At 42.5% G+C, this 23,131-nt stretch overlaps 6 protein-coding genes across 7 annotated transcripts; 1 reads left to right on the forward strand and 5 right to left on the reverse strand.

Annotated features, from left to right (window-relative positions):
* Positions 1 to 333: 333 nt before the first annotated feature.
* On the reverse strand, positions 334 to 3,511 carry LOC6567934. The gene is made up of 4 exons (XM_043215140.1): positions 3,056 to 3,511; positions 2,758 to 3,001; positions 467 to 2,693; positions 334 to 433 (listed from the first exon to the last, which is right to left on the reverse strand). The coding sequence occupies exons 1-3, from the start codon at positions 3,484 to 3,486 to the stop codon at positions 477 to 479; spliced, it is 2,892 nt and encodes a 963-aa protein (XP_043071075.1). The 5' UTR covers positions 3,487 to 3,511; the 3' UTR covers positions 334 to 433; positions 467 to 476.
* Positions 3,512 to 3,730: 219 nt separating this feature from the next.
* On the reverse strand, positions 3,731 to 6,810 carry LOC116805804. Its single transcript, XM_032740288.2, has 3 exons — positions 6,299 to 6,810; positions 5,989 to 6,232; positions 3,731 to 5,927 (listed from the first exon to the last, which is right to left on the reverse strand). Exons 1-3 carry the CDS (start codon positions 6,727 to 6,729, stop codon positions 3,816 to 3,818), a joined length of 2,787 nt encoding a protein of 928 aa, XP_032596179.1. The 5' UTR covers positions 6,730 to 6,810; the 3' UTR covers positions 3,731 to 3,815.
* Positions 6,811 to 7,300: 490 nt separating this feature from the next.
* On the reverse strand, positions 7,301 to 10,314 carry LOC116806081. The gene is made up of 3 exons (XM_032742087.2): positions 9,751 to 10,314; positions 9,448 to 9,688; positions 7,301 to 9,388 (listed from the first exon to the last, which is right to left on the reverse strand). The coding sequence occupies exons 1-3, from the start codon at positions 10,170 to 10,172 to the stop codon at positions 7,712 to 7,714; spliced, it is 2,340 nt and encodes a 779-aa protein (XP_032597978.2). The 5' UTR covers positions 10,173 to 10,314; the 3' UTR covers positions 7,301 to 7,711.
* Positions 10,315 to 10,604: 290 nt separating this feature from the next.
* Positions 10,605 to 13,991, reverse strand: LOC6567264. 2 transcript variants are annotated; one of them, XM_032740234.2, is made up of 4 exons: positions 13,402 to 13,954; positions 13,087 to 13,339; positions 12,067 to 13,027; positions 11,936 to 11,998 (listed from the first exon to the last, which is right to left on the reverse strand). In XM_032740234.2, exons 1-4 carry the CDS (start codon positions 13,821 to 13,823, stop codon positions 11,988 to 11,990), a joined length of 1,647 nt encoding a protein of 548 aa, XP_032596125.1. In that variant the 5' UTR covers positions 13,824 to 13,954; the 3' UTR covers positions 11,936 to 11,987. The 2 variants fall into 2 exon arrangements, with proteins under 2 accessions (XP_001994279.1, XP_032596125.1); XM_001994243.3 differs by having other exon boundaries at positions 10,605 to 13,027; positions 13,402 to 13,991.
* Positions 13,992 to 14,282: 291 nt separating this feature from the next.
* On the reverse strand, positions 14,283 to 17,123 carry LOC6567263. The gene is made up of 2 exons (XM_001994242.3): positions 16,621 to 17,123; positions 14,283 to 16,551 (listed from the first exon to the last, which is right to left on the reverse strand). The coding sequence occupies exons 1-2, from the start codon at positions 17,067 to 17,069 to the stop codon at positions 14,421 to 14,423; spliced, it is 2,580 nt and encodes an 859-aa protein (XP_001994278.1). The 5' UTR covers positions 17,070 to 17,123; the 3' UTR covers positions 14,283 to 14,420.
* A 1,961-nt stretch (positions 17,124 to 19,084) lies between these two features.
* On the forward strand, positions 19,085 to 20,000 carry LOC6570404 (selenoprotein BthD). The gene is made up of 2 exons (XM_032742084.2): positions 19,085 to 19,162; positions 19,226 to 20,000. The coding sequence occupies exons 1-2, from the start codon at positions 19,124 to 19,126 to the stop codon at positions 19,757 to 19,759; spliced, it is 573 nt and encodes a 190-aa protein (XP_032597975.2). The 5' UTR covers positions 19,085 to 19,123; the 3' UTR covers positions 19,760 to 20,000.
* The last annotated feature ends 3,131 nt before the right edge of the window (positions 20,001 to 23,131 follow it).

Consider the following 23,131-nt stretch of genomic DNA (forward strand, 5'->3'; position numbering starts at 1 on the left):
TCAAATATCAGTGTCATTCCTCTGAATCTATTTGATATTAATACGCTCAATCCATTTAAAATGGTATAATGGTTATAACGAAATTGTGCAAAAGCATGCCCGACCCAATAAAATATGTATACTTTTAATATAAACAAAACTATTTCAGAAGCTAGAAGATATGTTCTCGTAAACAGATCAAGTTTATTTAATTTAATCGATAACTGCCTCAACTTAGCGAATATCGATACCAATCTATTTGTAACAATTGTAGGACTTTATATGCAATATTGGTAATTAAGAGTGGTGCTTTTTAAGGCGAAATAAATAATCTAATCGAATCTAGATTTCACATACAAATTTATTCAAAAGTAATAATACGACGAACAACATTTAAATTTCATGCAACCAAACAGTCTGACAATAAAGTTCAATGGCTCAGCCAACTTGACGACTTTTAAAATTGCATCGTGTACAATGCTATCGAAAATGCCCGCTTAGCAATAATAACAGCATGGATAGCAACGTTCTGCACAGCAGCAACGGTTGCCCCCTCCCAGGCGTGGCATGCTGCCAATTGGTGGTCTGTCCATCTTGTTGAGAGCTTGACGCTTGCGCTGTGCATCAGTTAGTCCATCAGGCCCCACGGCTGGCGCCGGCTTAGTCTGTCCCTTTGGCTTAGGGTTATTCGGATCCCATGGTTCTGGAACGGTGCCTTTTTTCATTAAATATTTCATTGTGTCTATGCCCTTCTTTCTTCTCTCAACCTCATCCTTAACTGCATCTTTTTCTGCTTGAGCAGCCTGTTTGACAGCTTCAATATGGCGCTTATGCATTCTTACAGGAATAGCTGGACTTGGGCCAGAACGTGGCTTTTTAACCCCTGGAAAGGACTTTCCGTGTAGGTTGCCTCCGAAAACAGCTCCGCCACCACCTGCCACACCACCTCCTGTACCTACTGGTGCAGTACGTCCACCACCGCGCATAGGTCCACCTGGACTGACACCCCAAACTCCTGCGGCTTTAGTCTTGCCTACCGGAGCGGCTGACTCTCCGTGGGGTCCACCGCCTCCATGTCCAAAGATGCCATCCTCAAATACTGCCTCCCCGGGATCACCAAACCCTGTGCCCGTATAGCGATCTCCAGAAGCACAGTCATAGGTACGCCAGTAAGGATTGAGAGGCACTGGATACTTGGGAGGTACGTTGAGATCTTTCTTGTCAGTTTGTGTGCCATTGGTGGTAGTGTGTTCTTTTAATGACGTAGCTAAAGCTGCTGGGGGAGACACATCGAAGTCAAACTCCATCTCACTGTCACTGGTATCTGTGAGCACCAGGTGATCTACACAGTTCTCCATGCCCCGCCGCTTGCATTCCTTCGACAGTGCGTATTCGAGATGCTTCTTCGCCAAATTATCGCGACAGACGCACATCATCACCGTCTTGTGGCAGGTGCACTTGGGAAATCCCTTTTCTTTGAGCTTTCTCTTGATCTCCCTTAGGGCAACAGCTAAATCGCTTTTGACTACTTTGAACACAATGGGATCCATTCGTACGTGTGGATTATTGATCGTTCGCAGTGTTATAAAGATTTCACCATTCTTCTTGCACAAGTTAAGAATGGGAAGCTGATGTGTCTTTTCTAATTCAGCTTCTTCCTTTTTGCACTTATTGAAGGCCTTATCCGCTGGCGAGTAGTGCAAAAAGAACTTCATGAGTTTCAAAATGGGCTTGCGAATGGCGCCAGGTCGCCAACCGTATTTGCGTGCCTCTGGGCTGACTGACCAATTCCAACCGTGATGACGAGATACACGACCCACCGTGCTCACGCAATCTTTGTGTCCTACACTAATCAGTCGTCGAAGATGCTCCGACTTTCTCAAAGTAAAACCAGCATCGCTGCTTACACAGGCTAGGACTGAGTTTCCTTTGTTTTTATGAGCCATCTTATGCCCACCTCTATGACGTTTCTTCTTTTGTAGCGACTTTTGATGGTATTCCCTCTCAAGCTCGGATGCTCGCCTGATGCCCGTAATATTTTGCAAGTCGCATAGTTCGGAGAACAGTTGTGCTAGAAATTGACGCGACATTTTTTCTTCTACGGAAATAGAACAATCCTCCTCGGATTCTACAATATTTTCAGATACTTTGGGCACTTTGCTGCCAGTCTTGTGGTAAAATTCCGAACACTTTTTAACTACTCGACAGTGTGCACAGAGTTTTCCGAGGTTGCACGTGCAATGACATTCGGTTTCCTGTATTTCCTTTGCTGCATTGCTAGTTGAGTTGCCATCATCTACATCGGCAGGCTTACAAAGGTATTCCATTAGTATTTGGTCAACAGTTAGTTTATTTTCCTTTGGGCATTGCTCAGTGATCGGCATTGGCTTAATTCCGCAATTTGGACAGGCGGCGAATTTCGGGAGAAATGACATATTGGTTAGGCAAACGTGGCAAAAGCGTTTATCGCTTTTCATGTCATCGATTGGCAGTGGCACCTGAACCATTTTACGGACATCTCTACTCTCAACTTGCTGTACTGGTAAGGACGAGAAACAAGGTGTTGTACGAAAGCTTTCTTGAGATTCGCGAGCAAGACGTATGCAGGGATTATTAAAGTCAGCTGGTTTTCGGCAAGGCGGCTTCAAAGGCCTTGGATGGCCAGAGCGACTAAAAATTGAGTTTAAAATCTGATCACAATCGTCTGCCATATTCTATAAATGAAATCATGTCCTATTAGTCAATGATCTATTAAGTATTAAGTTTGTGCTTAGATACCTTTATCTCACAGCAAACGGAATCACCAACTGGGTTATGTATTAATGTGTCCACAAACTTGGGGGCAGCAGTCTGAACGCTTTGCCTTCCCAGTCTCAGGTAATCGTCACCTTCCCCCGGGTCAACTGCATCTAGACACGGATCACAATCCGCGGGGCATCTCTGGGAGCCGCCGAAAATAAATAGAATATCCTCCTTATTGATGCTTTTGTCCATGTCACGACGGCAACTGCTCTCCTCAGGCCTAGAACAAAATTGGTGAAATGCTATTTACAGACACTGCAAAACCTTTTCTTACTTTGGCTGATTAGTGCACTTAGTGAACAGGCGATAGAGCACTTCAAGTGTGCCAATCTTTTGACCATCACGTTCTAATCGACATGTGTCCACGTGCATTAGAGGTTGCATATTTTCCGAGATGCTTTCTGTGACATTCGCGGGAAAACTTAACTGTCCGGTGCAAAGAATTTCACCACTATACTTAACTAACACAGGCATCCCGCACTTCTCGAGTGTCTGTCGAAGGTTTGCTGGGACCACATTGAGCTCAGTGCTGCAATTATCTTTGAATTCAGTTACATTAATTCGACTGGCTGTTATGGACACTGTTCTATAATTAATTGTGGCCTCTACTTGCAGTTCCTTCGAATTCACGCTTTCAACACGGGTTAAGTCGATATGCGTCACAACGATATCGAAGTCAAATGTACAGCTAGCCATTTCAGACATTTTAATTATTTATTTATAGAAAATTTAAAAAAAAATATATAAAACACTAAAAAGATTTAAAAGCACAAAATTGTGTAGCATTTTAAAGCTACACTTAATAATCAAAAGTGACTGAGTGTAACACAAAAACTACTACGTTAACTTAAGTGTTAGAAATGCTTTAGAACCATACAGTTTTAATACTTATTCAAATCTCAGAGGACAACATTCTTCTCACTTAATAAAAGCAATATTTTTTGTTTCGTATACGCTTTGTATGTGCATATATTTAATATAAATAGTACTATATCACACATTCTGACCATTTTGTTAGATATATTTACTCAAGACTAGCAATAGTAAAAACCTGTGGTACACGGATTGCAGCATTGGTCTGCACAGGGATTACAGTCCTTACCAAGGCGGGTCACAAACTCGATGGGTGTCCTGGGTACAAGTCGGAGGGCACGACGCCTACGTTTGGAATCGGTTAGTCCGTCCGGGCCAATCATGGGGTTCGAGAAGGCACCGTGTTTCTTCAAATACTTCATCATATCCATGGTATTGCTCTTCTGTACAACTTGTTTAGCTTTGACAACATTTTCTGCCATTCTCAATAAGTGACCAGTCATTCTCACGGGAATCGGCTCAGTCTTGCCATTTGGGCTTTTCGGATTTCCGTAAGGAAAAAGTCCAGCACCATACATAGGCCGTCCAGAGGTGGCACCCCAAATATTTTTGTTTTTGGGTCTGTCCCTCGGAGTGGCATATGCAGCGTGTGGACCTCCTCCCCTATTTCCAAATACGCCATCCTCAAATACTTCTTCTCCTGGCGCACCAAATGCTGTGGATGTGTAACGATCACCAGCAGCACAGTCATAGGTGCCCCAGAAGGGGCTGTGTTTGATTGGATATGTAGGCGGTACATCGAGATCCTTTTTATGTGTTTGGGTGGCACGGTCAACTGCGATTGGTCTTGGCTTCGCCACGTCCATCGGCGGTGTAACATCGAAGTCAAATTCCATCTCGCTGTCACTGGTATCTGTGAACACCAGATCATTTACACAGTCCTCCATGCCCCGATGCTTGCATTCTTTATGCAGAGCGTACTCGAGATGCTTCTTCTCCATGTAGTTGCGACAGATGCACATCATCACCGTCTTGTGGCAGGTGCACTTGGGAAAACCATTGTCAATGAGTTTCCTTTTTATCGCTCTGAGTGCTATAGCCAGATCGCTTTTCACTATCTTGAACTTAATAGGTTGCATCTCCACATTTGAGTTGTTGACTGCTCGCAGTGTTACAAAGATTTCACCATTCTTTTTGCACACATTGAGAATTGGCAGCTGGCGTTCCTTTTGCTTCTCAGCCTCTTCTATTTTAGTTGAGATGTTCAATTCATTTTTCATTGGCAAATAATGCAAAAAAAACTTCATCAGCTTTTGAATGGGCTTCCGAATGAAGCCGGGCCGCCAGCCGTACATGCGGGCCTCATGGGTGCAGGTCCAGTTCCAGCCGTGGCGACGAGAAACAGTTCCCTGTTGACTAAGGCAGGACTTGTGTCTAGCTCTGATTGATGACAGCGCTTGCTCGCCGGTTGTTTTCAATGATTTTCGAGTAGTGTTTTTCTTGATATTTTTTTCACGTCTGGTGGATAAGGAACGTGCCAATGTGTTATCATCAGGCTGTTGGGATTTATCTTTGTGTGATTCAGTGTTCTGGCAATGCTTATCTTGGTTCGATGCTAGTGCCGATTTCCTGATGTTGTAGAGGTCTTGCAGCTCGGAGAATACGCGTGCCAAATGTGGGCGACACTCCCGTAAGTTGGTGTTTATCACGCAAAAGTCCTCAGAGGATTGAGGCTTCACTTTAGGACACCCAACGACCTGTTCATTACCCTGAAAGATGTCAAGGCACAGTTCACGTATGCGACAGTGGGCACAGACCTTGCCGCCGTTGCACGTGCATCGACAGCCGGCTTGTTGATCTTCAGACTTGCCCTTAGCGGTCTTTGCACATCGATCTCCAGAATAATCATCAAAAGACTCTGGTTGTTTACCAAAATAATCGTTTAGTATTTGATCAGCAGTTAGTTTCTTTTCCTTATGACGTTCCTCAATCACCGGCGTTGGCTTGACCCCACAATTGGGACAGGCAGCAAATTTTGGCAACCATGACATATTGGTCAGGCAGACCGGACAGAATCGTGTAGGCCTGATTAGTGGTTTTTCAAGATCACTAATCGGCACAGGCATTTGTTTTGGGTTACAGAGATCAACTATCTTGGACTGCTGCTCTGGGAGGTACGAAAAACAGGGAAAAGTCTCTCGGCCGAGTGGAGTCTCCAACAGAGGATCGACATTGTGGACGCAGTGGGATTTCTTCAGTGGCTTAAAAAGCTGAGTCTGAGCGGTGCTCTTGAAAATTGAGTCAACAATTTGCTCACATTCCCGTGCCATATTCTGTAAATGGAAACAGGCCATGGGAAACATGCTAATAAGTAATTACAGAATTTTAAGCAACCTTCATCACACAAGTGGCATTTGGATTATTTATCAGGTGGTCCGCTGTCCGGCGTCGAACAGGTTTGGAGCTGCGATAGCGTTCCAAATCCAGTTCCAGACGCTCGTCATCCTCTTCTGACATCAATACATCTGGACAAAGACCGCAGGGGTCTGGGCAAGCCTGGTTTTCCCCCATAATAAACATGATATCTTGTGGGCTGATGCATTGGTCCATGTTGGTGCGACACTCTCTATCTTCGTTCCTAATGTAAGAGTTATCTTTTTGGATAGTTCGTAAGCTCTAGAATTTGCATCAAATATTCGCATACCTGGTATTTTCGTCGCATTTTAAATATAGACGAAAAAGGAACTCTAATGTGCCAACTTCTTCACCTGCCTTGGTAAATTTACAGTATTCGGAGTGCATGAGATCACTCATGTCATGGTTAATGCTTTCGATGAAGGATTTGGGAAAGCTGACAACAGTGGTGCCAATGGTTATATTGTTATACATAACCGACACGGGCATCCCACATTTCTCAATGTTGTCACGTAGCTTTTTTGCCGACACATTGAACTCAATACTAGATTCGGGTTTGAAATCGGTTACATTGATGCGACTTTGTGTTATATGCACCGGCAAATCATTAAATCTAACAGTTACTTTAAGATTTTGTGGATTCTTGATTTGTATTTGATTTGTCTTAAGACGAGTCAAAAAAACCTCAAAGATAAAATTACAGTTTGGCTCTTGGTTCATTGCTTTCGTTGCCTACTTCTATTGCTCTTGTTTGCTTTTCTTAATTAAAGGTTATTTTTTAAATCCAAATAAGCAACTTCTGAATTGACAATTATAATTTGTACAGCTAATCTGTTAAAAATGTTAAGCTCTTTTGAAACACGAATAATTTACATAAATCTGAAAAGGATATATTGGTTAAATGACTAAAAGTCAAATGATAGTACGATAAATAAACAAATTTGAGATATAGTATTAACTATTTTACCCTAAACCCATTCAAAGGTCAGAAGAAAGCATATCCAATCAGTTTCAATAGCCGAGTCGATCTAGAGACTTCAAATTTACAATATGAATTCTCGTATACCAAGCGCAGATTAAGTTTATTTTATTTGATTGATAACAGCAATACAGGACGGAATTGCAAAGAAATATGCTAACTTATTGTTGATTAGATGTAAGGATTTCATTAGGATTGGATGAGGAACGCAGATTTTGTTAGGCAAAACTTAGTTTCATATCGTATGGCTTCAACCGAATTGAGCACTCTAAAGTGTTATTAAATAAATGTTAAAACATGAAATATATTATTAAAAGAATCTTAGAGATATATATATATTAGATTAATATGAATTTTCACTTTTCGATAATTCCACGAACGCCGCCCAAAATTTGAATGTTTACGATGCAAATAGCTTTTGCTCAGAAGTAAATAAGTGCTGTTAACAATAATTTGCCCGGGGATAGTACCCACAAAATTGGATAGCACAGGGATCTAAGCCCTTACTGAGTCGTGGCACAAGTTCAATGGGTGTCCTGGGTACAAATCGGAGAGCACGACGCCTACGTTGAGCATCAGTTAGTCCGTCCGGGCCAATCAGGGGCTTAGAAAAGGCACCGTGTTTCGTCAAATACTTCATCATATCGAAGGCCTTTTTCTTCTTTACCACTTGTTTAGCTTCGGCAGCCCTTTGGGCCATTCTCAATAAGTGCTCAGTCATTCTTACGGGAATCGACTCAGACTTGCCATTTGGGCTTTTCGGATTTCCGTAAGGAAATCGTCCGGCACCATGCATAGACCCTCCAGAGGTGGCACCCCAAATATTTTTGTTTTTGGGTCTGCCCCCGGAGTGGCATATGCACCGTGTGGACCTCCTCCCCTATTTCCAAATACGCCATCCTCAAACACTGCTTCTCCTGGCTCGCCAAATGCTGTGGATGTGTAACGATCACCAGCAGCACAGTCATAGGTGCGCCAGAAGGGGCTGTGTTTGATTGGATATGAAGGTGGCACCAGCCGATGCTTTCTAGATGTCTGTGTGGCGTGGTTAACTAAGATTGGCTTTACTTGCAAAGGATGCTTTGTACTGCCTGCCGGCGGGCTCACATCAAAATCATATTCCATCTCGCTGTCACTGGTATCTGTGAGCACCAGATGATCCACACAGTTCTCCATGCCCCTGTGTTCGCACTCCTTCTGCAGTGCGGATTCGAGACGCTTCTTCTCCACGTGATTGCGACAGACACACATCATCAACGTCTTGTGGCAGGTGCACTTGGGAAATCCCTTTTCCTTGAGCTTCTTTTTGATCTCGCTTAGAGCTATAGCCAGTTCGGTTTTAGCTATTTTGAATACAATTGGCTTCATTTGCACATTTGGATTATTGACTGCTCGCAGGGTAATGAAAATGTTACCATTTTTTTTGCACACATTAAGAATTGGCAGCTGGTATTTATTTTGCAACTCGACCTCCTTCAGTGCTCTGCATATTGCGTATGCGTTATCCTTCGGCGGATACAAAAAGAAATTCATGATCTTCTTAATGGGTCTGAAAATGGCGCCGGGTCGCCAGCCGTACTTGCGAGCCTCTTTGCTGTCGGACCAATTCCAGCCGTGTCGCCGAGAAACACGCCTTTGCTGTGCCTTCACACAAGACTTGTGCACAGAACTAATATGTCGCTTTGTTTCTGTCAGTCGGGCAACTTGGTCGATTGTGTTGGTTTTTCTTTTAATATCAGGTAAATGGGCTTTCGATGATTTCGTCTTGTGTGTTAGTCTTTCATCACATGGCTTTTTCAGCGCTGGATATTGCTGACCCTTCTGCTCTGTATAAGCATCGCGTAATTCGGAAAACACACGTGCCAAATGTGGACGAGAGTCTACTGAATTTATACAATAATCTGCAGAGGGCTGATCTACCACTTTGGACTCCTGCGCCATAGGTTGGAGCTGCAAAAAATCTGCACATTGTTTACGTATTCGGCAATGGGCGCACAGAGTATTGCCCGAGCATCGACATCTGGTCAGTATCTCCTTGCTAGTTTTTTTATCATCAATGATCGTCGAGGTATTGACCATGTAATCCTTTACTATTTGCTCGGCAGGAATGGTCTGATTCTCTTCTTCAACGAACGGCATAAACTTGGTGCCGCACTTTGGACATGCGGCGAATTTCGGCAACCATGACATATTTGTCAGACAGATGGGACAAAAGCGAATTGGCTTAATAGTCAGCAGCTTCGAGCTGCAGCAATCATTGATTTCATACTGTCTTTCTGGCAAATACGAAACCGTTGTCGGATGCAGCTCCTCGGATGTTTGCCGAGGCGTCTTGGGTAGATCAGGAATCCCTGTGCTCTTTATAAGTGATTCCACGAAATTATTACAATGAATCATTTTCTGTGATTAGAAAAGCCATTAAGATATCTGTAGTAGATCTTGTGACGCTTCAATTGCACCTTTAGCTGACAACAGGCTGCATTGCCTTCTGCTTTATGAATGTGTGTATTTTCTATTGGTCTGGGACCAGCAAATCGTTCCATATCAAATTTCAACTGCTCATCACCGTCCTCTGACTGCTGTGTATCCAGAAAATTATCGCAGATTTTGTGACATCCCTGGCATCGATTCGTTACAAACAGAATATCTTGCGGATTAATGCTTGCGTTCGCATTGCACCTAAAATCCCGCTCCATCGATCTGAAACATATGACATCGACAAAGACAAAGACATAGACCAAGAATTTCCAACATTTACTTACTGTTGCTGCGCATCACATTTAATAATCAAACGGCAGAGCAGTTCAAGTGTACCTTTAACTTGACCATTTGCCGCAAACTGGCAAGAGTCCCAGTGCACCAGATCAGACATGCCTTCATCAATGCCATCAATAAAACTTTGAGGGAAGCTCATCTTACCGGTGCCAAGAACAAAATTGTCGTACGATACCGAAAATGGCATACCGCATGCCTCGAGGACTTGTCGCAATGTTTGTGTTGGTACTTTGAACTCAGTGCCAGAGAGGGGCGGAAAATCGGTTACATTGATCCTGCTGGCTGTTATTGGGATTTCTTTTTTATTGAATTGAACTAAGACTTTCAATTTCTGGGAATTCCCAATTTCAACATGAAAGCACTCAAATTTCGTAACAACGGTGTCAAAGACAAAGTTACAGTCTGCCATTTAATTTATTTCTGATTTGATTGATATTTGATAGTTGCAGGTTTTGCCTAATTTCAAAGTTATATAAAATGTAAGTAAAACAAAGAGTAGTGTAATTAAAAAATTATAAAAATACATAAATTGTGTACGTAAAATACATTGAAATCTCTGCTTGACATTACTAAATTGAAAGAAAAAGCATGGATCAGGGCAGCATTCAGATTTCGACCTGTAAGCTGTTTGCTGCTGTACAAGTCATCTGCCCCATATAGGGCACAAATATTCAATAATCGCATATTAAATATTTGCACATTTTTTTCTTGATTCGCTATCTGTGAAAATATACTTTTCGGATAAATCGTAGGCATCTAAGAAAACTGAAAAAGTCGAATCCTTTTTCTTTGTTTTACCAATTATAATTTGATGAATGGCTCAGTTCATTCCATAATATAATTTATAATTTAATAAATCTTTTATTTTGTTTCGAAAGAAGACGTTTATACAGGCTATAAAGTATGGTTCATAAGTTACATAAATTTTGTACTGAAATAAAATCTTAAGATAGCTTAAGGCGATTCCACTAAACTGAAAATATACCAGTACACCAAATCACTGTAGACGACTCAACGTAGAATTGATCCTTGTTTCTGTTAATAAGAGCACTCTCTTCTGCGACTGAGACATAGAGAGTTTAAACATGTTTTGAATAGCATCGTTTAGCAACAATAACAATATGGATAGCAACATTGGGCGTTGCAGAAATCGTAGCATTGACAAGGATCGAATCCCTTGCCCAGGCGGGGCATGCTGTCAAGTGGTGGTATGCACATCTCGTTGAGAGCTCGACGCTTGCGCTGTGCATCAGTTAGTCCATCAGGCCCCACTACAGGACCCGTCTTAGTCGGCTGTCCCTTCGACTTAGGGTTTTTGGGATCCCAGGGTGTGTCAACGGTGCCTTTTTCCATCAAATATTTCATCGGGTCAATGCCCTTTTTCTTTTTTGCTATCTCCTTCTCCTTTGCAGCTTTTTTGTCTTCTTCAGCCTTCTTGAGCGCTTCAGTATAGCGCTTAGGCATTTTTACAATAATAGCCGGACTTGGGCCAGTACGTGGTTTTTTAGCCCCTGGAAAGGGCTTTCCCCTTGGTCCAGTACGTCCACCGCCACGCATATGTCCACCTGAACCCGACTTCCCGTGTGGTCCACCGCCGCCCTGGCCAAAGATACCATCCTCAAACACTGCTTCTCCAGGAGCACCGAACGCTGTACCCGTGTATCGATCTCCCGCAGCACAGTCATAAGCCCGCCAATAAGGATTGAGAGGGATTGGATATTTGGTCGGCACGTTTTGATCTTTTTTGACAGTTTGTGTACCATTGTTGATAGTGCGGTGCTTTGGTGGACTTGGTGGCATAGCTAAAGCTGCTGGCGGTGTCACATCAAAATCATATTCCATCTCGCTGTTACTGGTATCTGTGAGCACCAGATGATCTACACAGTTCTCCATGCCCCTGTGTTCGCACTCCTTCTCCAGTGCGGATTCGAGACGCTTCTTCTCCACGTGGTTGCGACAGAGGCACATCATCACCGACTTGTGGCAGGTGCACTTGGGAAAACCCTTTTCCTTAAGTTTCTTCTTGATCTCACTTAGAGCTACTGCGAGATCGCTTTTGACTACCTTAAATACAATGGGCTTCATCTTGATGTTTGAATTATTGAGGGCCCGCAGAGTAACGAGAATTTCCCCATCCTTTTTACACACATTGAGTGTTGGCAGCTGACGTTCTTTTTCTTTCTCAGCTTCTTGTGCTTCCTTACACCTGTTGTAGGCATTGCTCTCAGTTGAGTCCTGTAAAAAGAACTTCATAAGCTTTTTGACAGACTTGCGAATGGCGCCGGGTCGCCAGCCATGCTTACTGGCCTCTTCTCTCAAGCACCAAGCCCATCCGTGACGAGGCGAGACACTCGACTTACTGTTCAAGCACAACTTGTGTCCGAAACCGAAGATCGGAAGTTTGCGATCGCTGGGCTTGTGTGGCTTCTCAATTATTTTACGCTTCTCAACTGAGACTGAATTGGTTTTTTGACGTGGCTTTCTTTGTGTGGTCTTTTGAGTGCATTCAATATTGGACTCCGCTGGTGGTTTAGCATCATTTACATTATACAAATCGCGCAGTTCGGAGAACACACGTGCTAAATGTGGCCGACATTCTCGTGTGTCGTCTTTTCTTACACAAAAATCCTCCTCGGAGGACTTTGGATTTACACTGGGGCACACTTCATTATTCGATTGAAAGAAATCCGCGCAGAGCAGACGTACGCGACAATGAGTACACAGTTTGCCATATTTACAAGTACACCGACATTTGTCATCAACATCCTCATCCTGGCTTTTAGTCTTGTCACAGGGATCCTTGCAGTAGTCGCTTTTTAAGTCTGTAGATTTGCCGAGAAATTCAAGAATTATTTGGTCTGGGGTCGGTTTCTTTTCCTTATGGCGTTCCTCAACGACCGGCATGGGTTTGACACCACAATTCGGACAGGCAGCAAATTTTGGCAGCCATGACATATTGGTTAGGCAGATGGGACAAAAGCGAATGGGTTTGATATCTGTCTTTGTCGTGTCGCTTATTGGCACGGGTATCAGCTCCGGACTGCAAAAATCAGGGCTATTACCCTGTCGAGCGGGCAGGTACGAAAAACAGGGCAAATGTGAACCAGTCGGCAGCTTTTCCTCCTGGTTAAAGGGACCTGGACCGTTGCAAGGAGCTCCCAAATCCAGTTCGTCGGGTCTTCGACAAGGCGACTTTAACGGCTTTGGATGGCCAACTCGATTGGTAATCGAGTCTACAATCTGTCCACACTCCTGCGCCATTTTCTGCAAATGCAAGTGCATTCAAAGAGGTTTTCAAAAGCTACTGGTTTTGTTGTACCGACCTTAAGCTCACAGCAGGCTGCATTACCGGCTGGGCTATGTATGAAATTTTCTGCTGCCCTGAAGCCAGCAGCATTAGAGTGGCTATAGCGTTGTAAATCCAACTTCAGGCGCTCGTCGCCCTCCTCTGGCTCCCAAGCATCTAGACAAGGGTCGCAAGGGCTGGGACATCGCTGGGATTCACTCATAACGAACAAGATATCCTGCGGTTGGATGCTTCTGTCCATATTTCGACTACAATCGGTTTCCCCCTTCCTGAAAACATGTGTTAAAGCGATGTTAAACTATTGATTAGGCCCAAAAATAAAACAACATACTTTGTCTTATCATCGCATTTAATAATCAAGCGACAGAGCACCTCAAGATTGCCAATAACTTCTCCATCCTTCTCAAAAGAACAGCGGTCCACATGCAACAGATCAGACATGTTGTTTTCAATTTGATCTATTGTTGTTGCAGGAAAGAATATAGTGCCAGTGCCGAGGACGCGAGCATTATACGTGATCGACACGGGCATGCCACATTCTCCAAGAGTCTTGCGTATCTTCTTTGGCACCGCAATTAGATCGACACCAGCGCCAGACTTGAACTCAGTTACATTAATGCGGCTCGCTGTTATTGGCACTTTGGTGTTATTGAAGTTAGCGATTACTTTCAGTCTGTTGGGATCAGGTATTTTGACGGTGGTACACTCAAAATGAGTCACAATAATATCAAAAACAAAATTACAACTTTCCATATTAAGAAAGATAATTTTTGAATATTTTGGTACTGTTAATTTAACGGATCCCTAATTTCGTCAGGTTGGCTACTAAAAAGTATGACTACCGCCAAATTTAAAAATCTTACATAAAATATGAAATTTTTCTGTTCAGTCTGAACTAAGTTTTTACATTTATATACAACATTGAAATACACTGAATCAAAAGCTATTTAGATGAATAACTTCAAATAAAAAAGGCCTCGGTAGATGATATCTTTGTTTGTTTGTTTGCAGTTGGTTTTACAGATGAGAGTTGTCGACGGCTAGAAATTTTCTATCCAAAATTTCGGCTTCAAAATTGCAGAAGCAAAATTTTAACACTTTGATGGCAAATGACATAGCCTAGCCTTTTAGAAATATGAATTCGGAATAAAGCCATGTTTCTGAGATTATGTATTGTTTGGTATACAATTTAAATGGCTTTACAATATTGCAAGAGTCTTAAGATTTATGGTGATAAGACGGTCTGCCAAGCTATTTATTATTTTAATTTCTGCATCATCAAAATATTGTACAGATATATAGGTTCAAAATTAAAATCATTGAAACATCTATAATTCAATATAGATCTGATTACTTCGGCTGTGGGTCATTGGGATTCCAGGGTTTGGCAACGGTGCCTTTTTCCATCAAATACTTCATCGGGTCAACGGCCTTCTTTTTCCCCTTCTGCTTTTCAATTGCATCCTTTTCAGATTGAGCAGCTTTCTTGAGTCCTTCAACATAGCGCTTAGGCATTCTGACAGGAATAACCGGACTTGGGCTGGATGATTTAGTTTTACACCCAGGAAAAGACTTTCCAATACGACAAATAGCCCCTGGTCCCAATCGTCCACCACCTCGCATAGGTCCTGGACTCGCACCCCAAACTCTCGCGGTCTTAGGCCTGCCACCCGGAGAGACTGATTTTCCATGTGGCCCACCGGCCCTATATCCAAAGACGCCATCCTCAAACACTGCTTCTCCGGGAGCACCGAAAGCCGTGCTCGTAAATCGATCACCGGCAGCACAGTCATAGGTACGCCAGTAGTGATCAACAGGGATTGGATACTTGGACGGCACAGTTTCAACTTTCTTAAAAGTCTGTGTACTAATGTTGATAGAGCGCGGTTTAATAGCTAACAGCGGCTTAACTACAGCTGCTGGAGGGGACACATCGAAGTCAAACTCCATCTCGCTGTCACTGGTATCTGTGAGCACCAGGTGATCTACACAGTTCTCGATGCCCCTGCGCTCACACTCCTTCCGCAGTGCTGACTCGAGATGCTTCTTTTCCACGCTGCTGCGACAGACGCACAACATAACCGTATTGTGGCAGGTGCACTTGGGAAAACCCATATCCTTGAACTTTCTTTTGATCTCCCTTAGGGCAACAGCTAGATCGCGTTTGACCACCTTGAACACAATGGGCTCCATTCGCACATTTGGATTATTGAGTGCTCGTAGTGCTATGAAAATTTCGCCGTTCCTTTTGCAGACATTGAGAATGGGAAGCTGTTTTCGACTCTCTGCGTCTTCCACACAACGGCAGATGTTATATGAATTGTGCTCTGTTGTTTTTGTTAGAAAGAATTTCATAATTGCGCCAACATAGCGATGAATGGCACCTGGACGCCAGCCGTATTTTCGTGCCTCTTTGCTCGATGGCCATGTCCAGCCGTGTCGCCGGGACACGATCCCCTGTCTCTTGAGGCAGGTCTTATGGCCAAGTTTTGGAGCGTTGAGGGAACGATGCAAAAGAGTTGGACTTCCAGTTGCTCTTAATCCGGCACTTGTTGATGAATTCCTAGCCAGATCTGGTTTTTGCCCAAATGTCTTATTTAATTTAGCTCTCTTTTTTTCGTCTCTTTCATCGTACATAGCTCGCAGTTCAGAGAATACCAATTCCAAACATGGGCGACGATCTTTGCTCTCCACGTAGAAGTTTTCATCTGAATCTGGAGTGCTAGTCTCATGTGCTGGACCAAAAGTGCCCGAGCAGAGACTACGAACACGGCAATGAGTACAACATTTGTCAATTGTGCAAGAACAGCGACGTGAATTTTGGAATTCCTTTTCCTTTTTTTTCATTTTCTTTGCCTCATCACAGGGATCGTGGCAAAAGTCTTCGTCTGAATTCGAGGGCAATTTGAGATACTCTCGTATTATTTGGGCTGCAGTGGGTTTCTCCTCAGCTTCTATCTGGGGAATGGGCACGGCGCAGCATTTGGGACAGGGTGTATATTTTGGAAGCCAGCTCATTGGAGTCAGACAAATAGGACAGAAGCGAATTGGCTTTATACCCATCTCTTCCTCCATGTCCTTAACAGGAACAGGTATTGTGTGATCTGTAGCTTTATGCTTGAACGTTTTCTGTTTGCCACTCCAGTCTGTAAAACAAAGATCACCATTTGGCATCGGTGAAGGCAAGTGAGACACCTTTTCAATAACCGATTCTATGCATTCCTCATATTGTTTTGTCATTGTCTTTAACTGGCAGCACGCCTCCATTCCACATATCTTCTCAGGAGGTGTGGTAACACGCTGGCTCCTTCTGCGATAGCGATCCAAATCCAATTGGAGGCGTTCGTCTCCCTCTTCTGGCTCCAATTCATCCAAACACGGCTCACATGGCAAGGGACAGGGCTGTGGAGCACCCACTACGAACATAATGTCAGTCGGATTGAAGGCTTTGGCCAAATTCTCACAGGCACTGTTACATGTGCTGTGGGAAGCCATGAACCGTCAATAAACAGCTGGAGCAATGCATAATCAATTTGTGAGGCTAACTTACACCGTCTGCTGTGGTTGCTCATCGCACTTAATGATTAGAGTGCAAAGGAATTCCAAAGTACCCACCTCAGCGTCGCGTCGTATGATGCTACATTTATGTTCGAATACTAGATCACTCATCCCAACCTCAATGCGATCTATGAAGCTCTGAGGCAATGCGACCAGAGCAGTTCCCAAAGTCATCCCCTTGTTGCGTACCGTTATGGGCATACCGTTTCTCTCGAGATTTGTGCGCAACGCACTCGGATCTGAAACGAATTCAGTGCAGCGTCCAGCCCGGAAATCGCCCACATTAATGCGGCTAGACGTAATGCTAACCCCAATACTGTTAAACTTCAAGTTGATCAGAAGATCCGCTGGGTCATCGATTTTATCTTTGATAAACTGCAATCGAGTTACAATAATGTCGAAAATAAAGTTCAACCGCGAAATGGGTTCAATTGTCGACATTATAAATTTTTTTTAAAAAATACAATCAAAATAGAAATGAAATAAAAACAAATTTGATGTTGATGAAGTAAAATATTAAATGACAAAAATTTCTATCGTATACTTATATGAAAATAAAAGACACTTAGCAACATTTTAATAAACAAATTTGAACATTATTAATAAATGGTTGGTTTTAGCAAGATGGTTGTTGGATATCAACTACATTGGCCCTTTAATATAATTGCTGATTTACAAGCAGACGACCCAAAGTTACCCACAAGAACTTTGCCAAAATACCCTTAATTGCGCTGAATTCTTTGACATTCCTTAGGGCATTGCTCATTTAGTCTGCCTGCCTGTTGCGCTGACGACGCTGAGTGCAATGCACTTTGTCGTCTACGCAAATCGCTCGAGACCACTACAACCCATTGCAAGCGAAAGCACAAAAACCAATTTTAACACGTTTCATTCATCGCAAGAGCAGTCGTTGATTTGCTGATAAGCAGCTTAGCACGTTGCCAGACCATGCCCCCTTTTGTTGGCTGCTCAAGAGCCTTTAAATATGCCTCATCATTTCAGCTCATGCACTTAACTAAATTAAGCTGAAGATTAATTAAATTTCGCGCATTAATTTCACGCTTTTACCGTCGCGAACTGCTTACCTGCTGCACTTGACAAAAACGAAGCCCGAAAATAGGATACATAATCAATAATCATCCCAACTTCATAAGCACGAGTAAATACTTTGGCCTGCCTTCAAGGCAAACGAAGAAAAAAGTTAAGAGAACTTTTTGGCAACAGAAATATTGATAGCTCTGAAATACTGGGGTTCTGTGGAAAACTAAGCCTATTGCGTGTCCATACAAAAACTCATAACAACACCAATTTACTAACACTACTTGCAATAAGATAAGCCTAAATAATGGCAAATTAAGACTCAAAATTAATCACACTTTGCACCTATTTGTGTTTATGCATAAGTAAACAGAAACTGATTTCCCGCGCCGGTTGTGGCCAAGTTGTTTGTTAAATAGATGCAAAAAGGCAAGTCTTCCAATTTGAAGGTATCTTGCGGAAAGTATAGGAGATATACAAAGATCTGGTGTAGACTATTGACTCTATTGAGTTTATACAAATGAATAACATAAAATGGTCTTTTCATAATATTCGCTTAAGGTGCAAACATTTTAGGAAGTTTGTACTAGCTACGTGGACTAGCTTTGTCGAAGCCAGTTGAATTGTGCTCCTTGCCATATGCGTGGTTATGTTCGCGTGGGCTGCTTGGACTTCAGTTTGCAGTAGGCAGTGTTGCTGTCACTATCCATACTGCTTTGGGCAGCAGATGCAGATTTCGGGTAGTTTTCCACATGTTGTCTCATTAGCTATGTTCTAGCTGGTGTGTTGTCCATTTGGCATGTGCAACGATGCGAATACCTCGAGCAGCGCCAGATACAGCAATGCAGTCGAGAAGTAAACGACGACAGGGTAATTCGCTTGATTCTTCGAGTAAACAGCAACAGCTGGTCGAAAATATCCGCATCCTCTACTTTGTTGGATACCTCCACGTTGTGCCTGGAACCAGCTCTGACAATGAGGCTGTTGGATTAGTGGATTTCGAGTTTGATTCTGGCTTGTCCATTGCTATCAGTTGATTGATGATGCTGTTGGTGATTGATGCTTATTTAATGATGGCCTCAAATTGCGAAGGTGGAAAGTTATATTGCTAAGCTTGATCTTTTTATGGGATACAATAAACATACTTTATAGCTTGGAATTAAATTGATGACAGTACTTAAATCAAGTCCAGTTATTTCCCTTGAAAATTGTTTGTCTTCAACGCACTTAAATATAACACTTAAAGTAAATAGCGATGAGATGCTGAATGATCGATATTGATATTGACTTTGTGCCAGTTGACTAAGCTAGCAATCGATACTCACTGTCGATTGCCTGTCGTGCCAGTAATTAAATTTGTCTATTCAACTTCGATTATGAATATCGATATATCGATACACTTCATAATCTTAGCGCGCATTGTTCTCCAGAACGCAATTCCAGTCGTGTAAGCAAACATGCCGCCAAAGCGTGTAAAAAAAGCGGCGCCCCGGCCAGTAAGTAGTAATATTTTTGCCCTGAGCTACAATTTGACAAAAAATGCATTCCTTTCTGGGCAGTTACCGGCAAATGACGAGGAGTCGAAGGCTTTGGATCCTACTAATCCGGTGCTCTATATCGAGCACTGTCGCTCCTGACGCGTCTTTCGTCGGCGCGCTGAAGAGCTGCATGCTGCTCTGCAAACTCGAATTCAGAATGCAGGCCAGCAATTCCAGCTCCAACTGCAGCTCAACGCCCATGGTGCCCCTCGGCGTGGCGCATTTGAGTTGTCCTTTGCCCCCAACCCCACAGCAGTTGCCAGCGAGCAGCGTCCGCTTTGGTCCGGTCTAAAACGCACGCCGCGTGCACAGAAGTTTCCCGACGTCGATGATATATACCAGCAAATAGTGGAGATCCTTAACGAGCTTTCTGGCAAGGGCAACAAGCGTAAGCGTACTTCACAGTCGCCATCGACATCGACATCGGCGTCGCCGTCGCCATCAGCAACATCCCCAGCCTCATCTTCGAAGCGGAGCGAGCCTGCAGCTGACACTGAGCACCAGGCGCCAACGTCGTCTAAGCGCAGCAAATCATCAAAGGCAAAGGCATCTTAATGAAATGATACAGCACCATTTAGTTGCCGTCATCAATTTGCTCAGCAATAGCGCCATATGATCATTAAACGGTAAATCCCTTACGGGAACTGTTCAGTGTGAAACTTCTGCCTCAAAGCTGGTTAATTGTTGACGACAATAATTGGATTTCATTACATTGAGATAAATACAAAATATTATCATTAATTGTTGATGACTGTTCTCGAATCAAATGAATAAATAAATTGTTATTGAAACAAAATATATAATTGAAAAAATACATATAATTGCAAGTTTTGTATAGGTACATAAATATATCTTTGTTCATCATCCAAGTTTGCTGGAAAGTCTACCCAATGTATTTACTTTAAAATAACATTAATTTAATTTCTTTAAAATTTAATTGCACAGCAAATGACCGATGTTAAATACGTAATCTTAAAAAAAAAATCGTTTTTATAGTAAGTTACAAAAACAAATGAATTATGCACTAATTACAGTCATTCTTTTGCTTTCAAATATTAACTGAATAGTGCCGGATATATAAAATAATCCTAAGTTTTATACACCATTAACTTCAATAGCTTTCAAAACAAAAGTTGCAAGAAAGTTATAAGGACTCTTCGGTCAGCACAACTATTGGTGACCCTGAAATACTGGGTCTCTGTGGAAAACTAAGTCAATTGCGTGTTCATACAAAAACTTATATTAACACCAATTTATTAGCTTTGCTTGCAATAAGGTAAGCCAAATTAATGGCACACGAATCTAACACGATAGCAATGTAATACCTAAAATTAAATACACTTTGTATCTATTTATATTTAGACACAAACATAGAGAAACTGATTGCCCGTGGCGCTTGCTGCTGAGTTGTTTGCTCAATATGAATTCATATACCCTTGAAGGAGGAAAAATGGAAAGTCTCTCAATTTTATAGGTAGCTTGCGAAAGGTATTTGAGATACATGACTATTTGGTGTTACTGTCGCTTGTCCCCGTTTGACTTGAACGGTCATTGATGCTGATTTAGAATATATACAGTGTCTCGCAGTTCAACTGGAACAGCGCCTAGCAAAAAAGTTAATTGCCTGCCATAAACAAATTATTCAATATTTTTCAAAAATTCCAAAGACCGATGGCAGGTACATATATTGACTACCTAAATGACTATATGACCCCCATAAACTGGGGTTTTCCCACCGGCTAGGCCGGGTTATGTAAAAAAGTACCTTAATTTGTGGTCACATATTATTTGGAACATGGGCGTTATGGACACCTGGGTGCCATAAAACCATGATTTTTTACGTCAGGTTGATTATTTTTGGTATAAATAGACCAATCCTTCGTAGTCAGATTAGTTATATCCTGCATCTCGAGTGCAACCAGCCAACAAGGACTATGGGCAAGCGGACTACCATTGAACAACGGAAACTGATCCTGGAACACTTCAGGATTGGATATTCATATCGCCAAATAGCTAAAATGGTAAATCTGAGTACCACAACTGTATTCAATATCATTCGGCGCTTCGTCGACGAAAATCGGATACAGGACAAGGTCAGAAATGCACCAAACAAGATTTTCACCGAACAGGAGGAGCGGAGGATCATCAGGAAAATAAGGGAAAATCCCAAGCTATCGGCTCCAAAACTGACTCAACAGGTGCAGGATGAAATGGGGAAAAAGTGCAGTGTGGAAACTGTGCGTCGGGTTCTGCGCAATCATGACTTTAATGCCCGAGTACCACGGAAGAAGCCCTTTATAAGCGCAAAAAATAAAGGGACTAGGATGACGTTCGCCAAAACCCACTTGGACAAGGATTTGGAGTTCTGGGACACAGTCATATTTGCAGATGAGTCCAAATTCAACATTTTTGGCTCGGACGGACGGAATTATGTGTGGCGACAGCCCAATACTGAGCTGAGTCCCAAAATCCTAAAGGCAACAGTCAAGCACGACGGAGGAAGTGTCATGGTATGGGCATCTATCTCGGAAGCCGGCGTCGGAAATTTGGTGTTTTTTGAAACAACAATGGAAAAGAGTGTGTATTTCAATATATTAAAGGAAAATTTACTCCAAAGTGCCGAGAAGCTAGGAATCCGGAGTACTTTCCAGATCTACCACGACAACGACCAGGACAACAACCAAGAATAAGTCCGGATTAGTACGGTCTTGGCATATCTGGAACTGCCTCCACATGATAATTCCACAGGCCCAGTCTCCAGATTTAAATGTTATTTAAAATTTGTGGGCTCTGCTCGAAAATAACATCCGGAATCACAGATCCGATCTCAAGAATGCTCTGCTGGATGAGTGGAGCAAAATCAGTCCAGAAACGACCCGGAAGCTGGTATCTTCCATGAATAATAGGTTAAGGGACTTTATTAGGGGTAAAGGATATCATACTAAGTATTAACATCCTTATTTAAGTTTTTATACGCCTAATATGTTACTTTTCTAAAACTGTTCCAAAAAAACTTTGACATGTATTTTGGATATGTTTTCAGTTTTTGACAAATTTCAGTTAATTATTTAATATTTTAATAAAAACTGAAGCTTCCTTTTCAAACGTGATATAACATAAAACAAATTGGCATTTAAACATTTTGCGTTTATTGTTTTGTTTAAAAGTTATAGCACTTTAAATATTTTGCTAGGCGCTGTTCCAGTTGAACTGCGAGACACTGTATACTTTACGCTATGGAAGATGCTTTCTTCAGTCAATTACATAAATTTACGTTTACATTTTTAATAACAATGATGGACGCCCTTTGAAAAGAGGCCGCTTGCAGAGGTTATTTGAATGTCTCAACTTCTTTGCGGCATTTGTATCGTAGAGAACCTGCAATTCGGAAAATACCCGTTCAAGATAAGGACGACATTTTGTGGACGATTTTTCCGTCTGGCTTGAGTATGATGCATGATCAGTAGGCTCAACTTTTTGGTGCCAAGCGGGTGGCATAAAGATGACCGCACAAGTTTGGCGAACGCGACAATGAGCGCATATCTTGTACCACGTGCAAGTACAGGGAGACTACTTCGACTTCTTTGTTATTGTCTCATTAGAAACTCCGCTTTCGGTTTTTTGACCGCTTTTGATGTACTGTTGAATGACTTCATAGGCAGAAAGATTTTTCTCAGGTTCATGGACATCATCTTCATGTCACGAACAGGAACAGGAACCGTGTTCTCAACAATTTTATGCTTGTATATGTTCCGTTGGCCATGCGTGAATAGTGGCTGCTCATCTGGCATCGGTGAAGTTAAGCGAGAGACCTGTTTAATAACCACGTCGATAAAAGCTTCGCAATGCTTTGTCAGCACCTTTAACTGACAGCTCGCGTCGACTCCACCAATCTCCTTTGGTGGCTCGACAATACGCTGGTTATTG

Source organism: Drosophila grimshawi, unplaced genomic scaffold, assembly GCF_018153295.1.
Source record: "Drosophila grimshawi isolate 15287-2541.00 unplaced genomic scaffold, ASM1815329v1 contig_311, whole genome shotgun sequence".
NCBI classification, from domain to species: domain Eukaryota; kingdom Metazoa; phylum Arthropoda; class Insecta; order Diptera; family Drosophilidae; genus Drosophila; species Drosophila grimshawi.

What these genes read in the sequence shown, in the direction of transcription:
- LOC6567934 (XM_043215140.1), bottom strand. Translation starts at nt 3,486, where the DNA reads ATGTCTGAAATGGCTAGCTGTACATTTGACTTCGATATCGTTGTGACG. An exon ending in AAGTGCACTAATCAGCCAAA is followed by an intron (nt 3,002 to 3,055) that starts GTAAGAAAAGGT and finishes ATTTTGTTCTAG; the next exon opens with GCCTGAGGAGAGCAGTTGCC. An exon ending in CCGTTTGCTGTGAGATAAAG is followed by an intron (nt 2,694 to 2,757) that starts GTATCTAAGCAC and finishes TTTCATTTATAG; the next exon opens with AATATGGCAGACGATTGTGA.
- LOC116805804 (XM_032740288.2), bottom strand. Translation starts at nt 6,729, where the DNA reads ATGAACCAAGAGCCAAACTGTAATTTTATCTTTGAGGTTTTTTTGACT. An exon ending in AAATGCGACGAAAATACCAG is followed by an intron (nt 6,233 to 6,298) that starts GTATGCGAATAT and finishes CTCTTACATTAG; the next exon opens with GAACGAAGATAGAGAGTGTC. An exon ending in ATGCCACTTGTGTGATGAAG is followed by an intron (nt 5,928 to 5,988) that starts GTTGCTTAAAAT and finishes TTCCATTTACAG; the next exon opens with AATATGGCACGGGAATGTGA.
- LOC116806081 (XM_032742087.2), bottom strand. Translation starts at nt 10,172, where the DNA reads ATGGCAGACTGTAACTTTGTCTTTGACACCGTTGTTACGAAATTTGAG. An exon ending in AAATGTGATGCGCAGCAACA is followed by an intron (nt 9,689 to 9,750) that starts GTAAGTAAATGT and finishes CATATGTTTCAG; the next exon opens with ATCGATGGAGCGGGATTTTA. An exon ending in CAGCCTGTTGTCAGCTAAAG is followed by an intron (nt 9,389 to 9,447) that starts GTGCAATTGAAG and finishes TTCTAATCACAG; the next exon opens with AAAATGATTCATTGTAATAA.
- LOC6567264 (XM_001994243.3), bottom strand. Translation starts at nt 13,823, where the DNA reads ATGGAAAGTTGTAATTTTGTTTTTGATATTATTGTGACTCATTTTGAG. An exon ending in AAATGCGATGATAAGACAAA is followed by an intron (nt 13,340 to 13,401) that starts GTATGTTGTTTT and finishes ACATGTTTTCAG; the next exon opens with GAAGGGGGAAACCGATTGTA. An exon ending in CAGCCTGCTGTGAGCTTAAG is followed by an intron (nt 13,028 to 13,086) that starts GTCGGTACAACA and finishes TTGCATTTGCAG; the next exon opens with AAAATGGCGCAGGAGTGTGG.
- LOC6567263 (XM_001994242.3), bottom strand. Translation starts at nt 17,069, where the DNA reads ATGTCGACAATTGAACCCATTTCGCGGTTGAACTTTATTTTCGACATT. An exon ending in GAGCAACCACAGCAGACGGT is followed by an intron (nt 16,552 to 16,620) that starts GTAAGTTAGCCT and finishes GGCTTCCCACAG; the next exon opens with CACATGTAACAGTGCCTGTG.